Raw genomic sequence first — 10,289 nt, 5'->3', positions numbered from 1 at the left:
TTCAACAGCATCAGGAGACAATTTTAGATCAAAACTGATCATCGGCATCCGCGGTACAGCCTCCATTATTTCATAGACTGTTTATAAGAGGAAAATGACGTTAGAATCACGAGCTAATTAACTCTCCGGATGAATCGTCGAGCGCATTAAAATAAGATTAATTTCATCAAAATTAGTTTATTTTCTTAACTGTCTACATTCGACCACGTAAATCATGGTTTATACGTATAAAACACGGTTTATAATCATATATACGATGTTTTATGTAATGATTTTAGAATGGTGTTGGCCGTGGTTTCAGCTGAGTGAGTTTGTATTGTAGTTTTTCCCAAGATGGCGGCGCCCATGAACTGTCAAAATTTTTTAAATAACATTAACAAATCATTGTTTATGTGGTTATTACTGTCACGAATTCAACAACTACTCGTCGCAGAACAAATAGAGTATGTTTACAGCCCGGCCGGAGCCAACCCTTAAACAGTCACTCATTTCACTTGATTTGGAGCTTTGATTTTGGACCTCGTCCAACTTTTTTTGTGATTGAATGAAGCCCCCTGTGACCCCCTTCTCACATTGTACCTTAAGTGACAGAAGTCCCTCATCCCGGGTTGCTCATCTTCATAACTCTGCATGGAATGTTTATTTTTTAGTTGCCCGTTATTGGATAAAGTTGAATTGAAAATGTATTGGACGTCAGAATTTGCGAACGCACCGTTTATCAACAAACCACTGATAACTGATATAAACAGAGATAATTCGCCGGATCTTATAGCGGCAACATTTACCGAGGTTATAAAAGCAATAGACGCAAAAACAGGGACGGAAATAACAAATACAAAATGGCCGCACTATGTGCACGATTCATCTATACACGCTGAACCTATTCATGTAAATATCATCTCTTTCTTCTAATCATGAAACTATTTTTTGGGATTTTTGTTTAATGATATATTTTTTGGATGTTGTTTTTCAGCATGACGTAAACAATGATGGTTCTTTAGATGTTTTGATATTAACATCGGATGCAGAAATGATTGCTTTAAATTCCGATGGGTCCCTCATCAAAAATAAATCATTTAAGGTATTAAAAAATCAAAATAAACCTACTATAATTAATTATGCATCAATGAATATTAATCAGGTGAATATTAAATGGTATGTTTTCAGTTGGATGCAGTTTATATAGAGAAATACTGGTACAGCAAACAGTTAAATGTTGTTCAGCATCAAATAAAGGAATACGTGAAACATGCAAATCAGGAGGTAAATTAATTACAATTCGGTAAATAATTCGTTACCTTGTGATCTATTAGTTACAGTGTAATATATCTACTTGTCATAAAGTAATCTGTAATCTGTGGGTCTATTTGTTAAAGTTATACCTGGTAATGTGTATTTGATATAGATGTATTTGATAAAGATGTAATACTGTGTATTTGATGAAGATGTAATACCGTGTATTTGATAAAGATGTATTACTGTGTATTTGATAGTTTATAGGTGACTATGTGAAAATAGACGCTCATATTTTAACAACCCCGGTGATCAGTGATTTAAATAATGACGATCAATTTGATGAGATCATTTTACCAGTAACGTATTATTTAGATAAAGAATATTACAGGTAAATAGATACATACAATAACAATTACAAATCAATAAAAGTAATCAACTGGATCCAGTTCCACAGTTCAGGCCCCAGTTCCACAGTTCAAGATCCAGTTCCATAGTTCAGGCCCCAGTTCCACAGTTCAAGATCCAGTTCCACAGTTCATGCCCCAGTTCCACAGTTCAAGATCCAGTTCCACAGTTCATGCCCCAGTTCCACAGTTCAGGCCCCAGTTCCACAGATCTGAACCCAGTTCAGCCGTTACTGGATTCAGTTCCACAGTTATTGGTTCATTTTGACTCTGATGTTGATAATACCCAGGATTGATGACTGGTTAAATCAATGTAATTGATTTTATTTCTAGTTTACAGGAATCAGAATTAAATAATTTAGGTCTGAAATACGAAGAAATCAATAATTATTTATTGGGAGCTTTAGTGATCTACAACATGACATCATCTTCAATCATTAGAACTATTTATCTAGATTTGACGAAGGTAAAAAAATGAAAACAATTCTCACAATTGATGAAATATTCTGTTTATTTTCTTATCGTTTTGGGATTTAACAAAATATTTCATCAATTGTGAGGAAACATCAGGGGCTGCAGTTGCTCAAAATTTGATCGCAGTTAACCAGTGGATTGTTGACATTTATTGACAATCAAAATTGTCTTGTAACGCCTGATATTTGTCCACTTGTTAATTCTAACCAATGTTTTAGCTACTGCAACCACCTGTGTCTGCCATCAATTCTGTGAAATGAATAAATCAATAATGGCTGATGTGAATGTTATGATGTTTATATTTAAGGTAACATCAAACTATCCAGGTTATATATTATACCCACCGGTAATTGCTGATATAACTGATTCACGATCTATTGATATTATACTCGGCACATCTGCTGGTAGTTTACACGTGTTAAACAGCGATGGAATTACGCGTAAAAACTTCCCCAAATCATTCGATTCAATTCATGGAGATGTGAGTAACATTTAACTGTAATCAATCAGTAGCTTTGTACACATTTTAGACTGCTTGGGACATCAGTTACTCAATAGAGGTCATTGTTAACCAGTGGATAGTTGACATAGTGACAATTAAGTAACGAGACGAGTAGTAGGTTAACTATTTATTTGACGCACGAGCTTTCGAATAATTCACTAATGAATAGAAGCTTCATCACTCATTCACCTGATGAAGTTTCTATTCATTAGTAGCGAAAGCTCATGCGTCAAATAAATAGTTAACCTACACAGTACTGCTCGTCTCGTTACTTATTCTAAACCTGGTTACTCTACGAATAGTGACAATTGAAGTTCATTGTTACAATGGTATTTATCCGTCGGTTATCTTTAACCAACCGCTGCCCCTGATGTCTGGAATGTGGCGAGGCTACACGTTGATAAACTGTGTATTTTGAATGTTTTTAAAATTTAATGATATTTTGATATTCTGTGAATGATTTCCAGGTTTCTGTTATTGATTTAAATCACGATGGTAAAATAGAAATGATATTCGTCGATACGTCAGGAATAGTGGTTTGTTTAGGAGTCGATAGTAAAGTGATTTGGGAACAGGAAATCTCTGGTAGTTCTTCACCGGGGGTTGAAACAGCTGATTTAAATAATGATGGAATTCTAGATGTAATTATAACCACAAATGACGGGTAAGTTTCTAGCAATTACAGTAGGTTACATTAGAACTCAGATATCACTCTCAAATCAGACTAATTTCTACAGATTAGTGCGGAGTCTATTGTAGTTTGTAGCTGATAATGATTGTGAAGGATATTTTATATTGTAGTAAAGTTTGGGCGTTGAATGGTATTACCGGTGAGCCACTGTCAGGATGGCCGATACAACTAGCTGAAAAAATACTGACTAATGTTTTATTGATGACGCTGAATCATAAAAATACACAACCTCAACTTTATGTGGTGAGTTTCACTAGGTCAACAATTGATATATCAAATATTACTGATATTATTACATATAACTGATATTATCAAATGTTAATGATATTATCAGATATTACTGATATTTATTACTTGATATTTCAGGCTGTAATATCACATGATGGTAAAATACATTTGATATCTCACGATACAAAATGTCGTCATTCTTTCTCAACCGATGAAATATCACTTTCTCCGCTGTTACTGTCTCATTTTACTGAATCTACGTCTGCACAGTTCATAATCGGAACTAAAGATGGCGCTTTAATGTGTATTGGTTTAACAAACGCGACTTTATTCAGAGGAATTTCAATTCAACCGTATCAATCAAAGGTAGCTTCTGTTTCCAGCACTAAGTTCTCAATCCAGTTCTACAGTTCTGGATCCAGTTCCACAGTTCTGGAGCCAGTTCCACAGTTCTGGATCCAGTTCCACAGTTATGGATCCAGTTCCACAGTTCTGGACCCAGTTCCACAGTTCTGGACCCAGTTCCACAGTTCTGGACCCAGTTCCACAGTTCTGGTTCCAGTTCCACAGTTCTGAACTCAGTTCCACAGTTCCGGATCCAGTTCAACAGTTCTGAACCCAGTTCCACAGTTCTGAACCCAGTTCCACAGTTCTGGATCCAGTTTAACAGTTCTGAACTCAGTTCCACAGTTCTGAACTCAGTTCCACAGTTCTGAACCCAGTTCCACAGTTCTGGATTCAGTTTTACTGGAGTCCACAGTTTTCTGTTACTATTTGACTCAAGATTAGTCAAAACATTGGAAATGGACCTTATTTTTTAACACAGGAATTAAATCAGTTTAGCAGAGAATTATCCCGAACTATTGGAACTGAGTCGTGGCTGAACTTGTAGTCAGTGTTTTCAGTGTTTTTGGTCTCTTCTATCTACAGTTATCAACTCAGATTTTACAAGATGAAAATTCACCCAAAGAAATAATTGGAAGTTGGTTCTCCTTAAAATTCCGTATAGTTGAGAATCATTGGAAGCAGAATGATAAAACATTGTATACCGCGAGGGTAAGTTTACTCACATGCCAGGGGTTAGTCTCAGCTCCTGTCACACCGACATGAGCTCCAGGGGGAGGCAAGTAAGCCCTGGTTAGTGAGGGGATGGGGTGAAATTCATCAAGATTATCATAAATAGAATGATCGATTGTTATAATATATGTTTATAGGTTTATATCGGATCTAGACTATTGAAGAAAGATGAATTCAGAGAATCGGGTGAATATAGTCTGGATATCGACGTCAGTGGTTTCTCGTTGCAAGGTCACGTGGTATTGATTATTACTAATCAATACGGATTCAAAGCAGTCGATACTAAACAGATCCGGTAAATATCAACCTTCACCTTGACCCAGTTCCACTGATCTCTCTTCACCTTGAACCAGTTCCACAGACTTCCCTTCACCTTGACCCAGTTCCACAGATCTCATGTAGAGAATTTGGTTTTTTAAAAGAATGAACAATGGAAATGAATTAATTTGACTAAAACTGTGGAATTGGAACCTTTGGCTAAACAAAAATGATACCTTGTTTCTCCGCAGCGGCCGGGTCATTTTTGTAAAATATGATAAAATTTATAAACAGTTCATTTCTATAGCGGCCGGGTCTGTTATGGTGAAATTGATCACGATTTTAAAAATAGTAATGTATAGGGTAGATAGGCGGCCGGCCGGGTCAACATTTAAGCTCAGCAGAGCGGAGAAACAAGGTATCAATTTCTTTTAGCCTTATAGCTGCATATTTTAAAGAAATGTCCCAGCTTTATTGTCCAGGTCCTGTTATGTACGTGAGGGTCACTCATCTGGCCGGACCAGGGGTCAAACTGTGATATATCTATGTACGTGAGGGTCACTCCTCGTCTGGCCGGACCAGGCGTCAAACTGTGATATATCTATGTACGTGAGGGTCACTCCTCGTCTGGCCGGACCAGGCGTCAAACTGTGATATATCTATGTACGTGAGGGTCACTCCTCGTCTGGCCGGACCAGGCGTCAAACTGTGATATATCTATGTACGTGAGGGTCACTCCTCGTCTGGCCGGACCAGGCGTCAAACTGTGATATATCTATGTACGTGAGGGTCACTCCTCGTCTGGCCGGACCAGGCGTCAAACTGTGATATATCTATGTACGTGAGGGTCACTCCTCGTCTGGCTTGACCAGGCGTCAAACTGTGATATATCTATGTACGTGAGGGTCACTCCTCGTCTGGCCGGACCAGGCGTCAAACTGTGATATATCTATGTACGTGAGGGTCACTCCTCGTCTGGCCGGACCAGGCGTCAAACTGTGATATATCTATGTACGTGAGGGTCACTCCTCGTCTGGCCGGACCAGGCGTCAAACTGTGATATATCTATGTACGTGACGGTCACTCCTCGTCTGGCCGGACCAGGCGTCAAACTGTGATATATCTATGTACGTGAGGGTCACTCCTCGTCTGGCCGGACCAGGCGTCAAACTGTGATATATCTATGTACGTGACGGTCACTCCTCGTCTGGCCGGACCAGGCGTCAAACTGTGATATATCTATGTACGTGAGGGTCACTCCTCGTCTGGCCGGACCAGGCGTCAAACTGTGATATATCTATGTACGTGACGGTCACTCCTCGTCTGGCCGGACCAGGCGTCAAACTGTGATATATCTATGTACGTGAGGGTCACTCCTCGTCTGGCCGGACCAGGCGTCAAACTGTGATATATCTATGTACGTGAGGGTCACTCCTCGTCTGGCCAGACCAGGCGTCAAACTGTGATATATCTATGTACGTGAGGGTCACTCCTCGTCTGGCCGGACCAGGCGTCAAACTGTGATATATCTATGTACGTGAGGGTCACTCCTCGTCTGGCCGGACCAGGCGTCAAACTGTGATATATCTATGTATGTGAGGGTCACTCCTCGTCTGGCCAGACCCCAGAATCAAACTGTGATATATTTATTTGTATATTTTCAGGATTAATATGAGTATATTGAATGATTTGAAATGGTTATTATTTATTCCATTTATGGCACATATGGTTGTTTTATTGTTCCTACATGGATTTCCTGCTAAAGATCACCTTCCGACTACAGTTCAACAGAAAACTAAATAACACTCAATAAACCCTCCATTCTCACTGTGTTCATCATCGCTTACTGCAGAAATGTTGTCAGAATATATTTCTATTTTTGTAAATTAAAGTATGCACTTAAAAGTATAGCAGATATTTTTCAAATATTTTGTGGGCAGTTTTTGAGTCATTCCTCTCACTAGGGGGCGCTTGTTACTACCAACGGACCTCAGCGCAGACGACATTCGCCTGAAGGGAACGTCATGGATTGATGCTCTGCCCTGTGAGGTGTAGGATCTCGTTGTGTTGATTTACAATCAGTGAATTCCTCTTTGAAAGAACCGATGAAAAACACGTGTTTCTTTTTTCTACAGTAAAATTCACAGTTTATTTTCATACAGAATTAGATACAATTAAAGGTTTATAATAGACACAGGTTATTTATAAAAGCAGAACCAGCTGCAGAGAGCGAGGTCCGGCCTCAAACTACCACCAGTACAGTACTACAGAGAGCGAGGTCCGGCCTCAAACTACCACCAGTACAGTACTACAGAGAGCAAGGTCCGGCCTCAAACTACCACCAGTACAGTACTACAGAGAGCGAGGTCCGGCCTCAAACTACCACCAGTACAGTACTACTGAGAGCGAGGTCCGGCCTCAAACTACCACCAGTACAATACTATATCATCACTATTTACAACAATCGGGCCGTCTATCAGTCGCTGTGGTAACCGGAACCGGGCATTTTACCGGCGGCTAAATCGGATCTGATCTGCCATCGCAAAGATTTACGTTTCTTCTCGGTAGGAATCACGTAGTCGTTAGCAACGTAAACTCTTTGAGTTTTCTACAAAATAAATCATTATAAATCTGAGTTTAAGCGAAAGAAAGTGAAATCGTGAAGACGTGCGCATTGGACCAATAAATATTCTCTGAGGCCGCAGGGATCGATCGACTTACTTTCACGACAGTGTCGTGATAGAGCATGTTTTCTCTGATGTTCCATCTTAGTGATTTATGTTGTTTTTCTCCGGGAGCTCGTTGCGAGTCCCAAGCCTCGCGATACTGGTTACCCCTATTTACCGGATCGCATCGTTTTAGATTACGCGTGTGAGGATGGTCGATCATCGGGTAGATTACTGACGGTAAATTAGATTTATTGTCAACTCGAGGAATTCCCTAAAAAACAGAGAAAAATAAATCATTCGCTTTAAAATATGATAAAAATACAGGAGACGATAATTTCGATTGTTTATAATAGATATTTACGAGTGCCGTTAACGGTCGACGCGGAGCTGACGATTCATCTCGGTTCACATGGAAACTATCTCTCAATAATGATACTTCATCTGTTGTAAATAAATAGAAATCATCGTCATGGTTACGTTATTACAGACGGAGTGAATCAATGAATCGGTAGATTCTCACCTGAATCAGTTTCTTGAATCGATTCATCAATTATTGATTCTCCATTTATTTTTCTATAAATGAAATTCATCAAAAGTTGAAATTATCAAATATTTAGAAACAAGAGTTTGAAACAAGTTCCTCTAAACCCAGTTCCACATGTAACACGACCTCACGTAGAATTGAGGCCAGATTTAACCTAAAACCTAAACAAACCCAGAGTATTCCCCAGGCACTGAATGAATTGAGCATTTAAGTTAAAACTGGTTAATATTACAAACTTCTGATCTACAAAATAAATTACCTTAAAACTTTTCTCTTGATGAATTTTTTTTCTGGGTCGGTGTCGGTGCTCACTACTGATTTAGTCGGACTCGATGGGGCTGACCTTGAACCTTTAGGACTCGTTAAATAACCAGGCTGTGCAGTATTGTATTTAATATTAACAGACATCGGTTGATAGTAATCAGTCGAGGGCCTGTAATCATTAAATCTGTAATCCTGCCCTCTGATTGGTTCAGTTCTGTAATCCTCTCCTCTGATTGGTTGTGTTCTGTAATCAGGGGCTCTGATTGGTTCAGTCCTGTATTCCTCTCCTCTGATTGGTTGTGTTCTGTAATCGGGGGCTCTGATTGGTTCAGTCCTGTATTCCTGTCCTCTGATTGGTTGCGTTCTGTAATCGGGGGCTCTGATTGGTTCAGTTGTGTAATCCTGTCCTCTGATTGGTTGTGTACTGTATTCGGGGGCTCTGATTGGTTCAGTCTTGTAATCCTGTCCTCTGATTGGTTGCGTTCTGTAATCGGGGGCTCTGATTGGTTCAGTTGTGTAATCGGGGGCTCTGATTGGTTGCGAACCGGCTGCTCTGTTATAAGTATCATAAGTGTTTCTATTTCTCCTCATGCTCGGGTCGACGCCCATTACTTGAATATCTGCACCGTAACTATCATCAGTGGTGGCGCCACCGGTATTCAACACTGGTGAAGAGGCGCCCCCTGCCTCGGAGACAGTCTCCGACCCTCCGGACATATTCTGCACTAAACTATCTAAATCTGCAAATATAAAAAATTAAATATTTCAGAGTTGCGTAGACTGTAGGCAGTTATAGAGACACTTTCCTTAAACCAGATGGACAGTATTAAAGCTCCAATGATTAATCTGAGGTCACTTTACTAATGTGGCCCCCCTGAAAATTAGAATTTTAGCCTCTCTGTCTCTGCTGGCTCTCTTCAGAATCTTCTACTAACAGGCATTGTCTACTCTACCTTTCTTGAATTCATGAAGTCTTTCGTCTGAAACGTTACAGTATCCTAATTTCTCCAGTTCCTGACGAATTTCATCTTTACTAAAATTATAGATATCTTGTTGCGGCGCGTTTGAACTCGTCATTCTGAAATATAAACCAGCGAGACAATGAATAAAATATAATTTAATTGATTACCTCTCGATCCGATCCCGTTTTTAAGATTCCTTTCACAATCTCAGTTTGTTGAAATTGATATCTTTCTTAAACATCTGAATTCACTATCACATTCAGCTTTGATAATTATACACAGTAAATTGAACAAACTGATGTTTTACGAACCTCCGAAATATTGATTGAATCAACCTCTGAAATTTGAAAACGTCTAATGGCAGCGGGAAAGGCATGAAGGGTTGGGGTATCTCATCAAACAGTATGGTAGGCGTAGATCACTCCAGCTTACAATTAAACTCATAAATTATAACATAAAGATGAAATAGAACTAAGAATCACACAAAGGAGGAACTGTTATTTTATGGATTTTTTCGAATGGACTAAAACATAACCATCGTTTCAGGAATATTCCTACCCGAAACCTGTACCGCCTAGAGCATCATTTACTCGAGATAGGCTAAACTAATTAGCGAACGAGTCAGTCAGGATTTTTCATTGAATTGATTTGGGTGTCCCTAAATAACGGTCAGGAATTTAGTTCACTAATTACCGGTCGCGGACATTATATGCGGCCCGTCCCCGACCCCATAAAAATACGCTAGGGTCTATGGACTGTATGAAGCCTTTTTATTGTATCTTTATGGTTTGATTTGAATTAGTTGTACTGGGCCCAGTTTCACTAAGGCCTAAATTGATTTAAGAAACTGAAATTGACCATCCCCTCCGGCGGTGTGGCGACCGGGGGCGGGGGCAAAACTAAGTTCCGGCCTGCAGCGAAGAACACGGCCACCGTGATCCTATCGGTCACTCCGTCGGTCTCCCTGATCTGGACCCGAG

General features: G+C 39.6%; 3 protein-coding genes across 3 annotated transcripts in view; 1 reads left to right on the top strand and 2 right to left on the bottom strand.

The window, feature by feature from the left end:
* LOC141915096 (tyrosine-protein phosphatase non-receptor type 23-like) overlaps positions 1 to 66 on the bottom strand; it is a 12,887-nt gene extending 12,821 nt beyond the window's left edge. The window contains exon 1 of the mRNA XM_074806501.1: positions 1 to 66. This exon is cut by the window's left edge and continues 21 nt beyond it. Within this exon, the coding sequence (XP_074662602.1) occupies positions 1 to 66 (66 nt within the window).
* A 273-nt stretch (positions 67 to 339) lies between these two features.
* LOC141915100 (uncharacterized) lies at positions 340 to 6,731 on the top strand. The gene is made up of 13 exons (XM_074806504.1): positions 340 to 443; positions 651 to 888; positions 974 to 1,081; positions 1,168 to 1,263; positions 1,494 to 1,624; positions 1,974 to 2,106; positions 2,422 to 2,595; positions 3,084 to 3,280; positions 3,418 to 3,550; positions 3,674 to 3,901; positions 4,466 to 4,591; positions 4,750 to 4,907; positions 6,535 to 6,731. The coding sequence occupies exons 1-13, from the start codon at positions 346 to 348 to the stop codon at positions 6,671 to 6,673; spliced, it is 1,959 nt and encodes a 652-aa protein (XP_074662605.1). The 5' UTR covers positions 340 to 345; the 3' UTR covers positions 6,674 to 6,731.
* Positions 6,732 to 7,004: 273 nt separating this feature from the next.
* Positions 7,005 to 9,669, bottom strand: LOC141915103 (uncharacterized). Its single transcript, XM_074806508.1, has 7 exons — positions 9,621 to 9,669; positions 9,301 to 9,425; positions 8,343 to 9,087; positions 8,060 to 8,112; positions 7,901 to 7,980; positions 7,592 to 7,810; positions 7,005 to 7,478 (listed from the first exon to the last, which is right to left on the bottom strand). The coding sequence occupies exons 2-7, from the start codon at positions 9,422 to 9,424 to the stop codon at positions 7,347 to 7,349; spliced, it is 1,353 nt and encodes a 450-aa protein (XP_074662609.1). The 5' UTR covers position 9,425; positions 9,621 to 9,669; the 3' UTR covers positions 7,005 to 7,346.
* Between the last annotated feature and the right edge of the window lie 620 nt (positions 9,670 to 10,289).

The sequence above is a fragment of the Tubulanus polymorphus genome, chromosome 1 (assembly GCF_964204645.1).
Source record: "Tubulanus polymorphus chromosome 1, tnTubPoly1.2, whole genome shotgun sequence".
Classification (NCBI taxonomy): domain Eukaryota; kingdom Metazoa; phylum Nemertea; class Palaeonemertea; order Tubulaniformes; family Tubulanidae; genus Tubulanus; species Tubulanus polymorphus.
The sequence above is the reverse complement of the archived record's forward strand: the minus strand, read 5'-3'. Positions and strand labels throughout refer to the sequence as shown.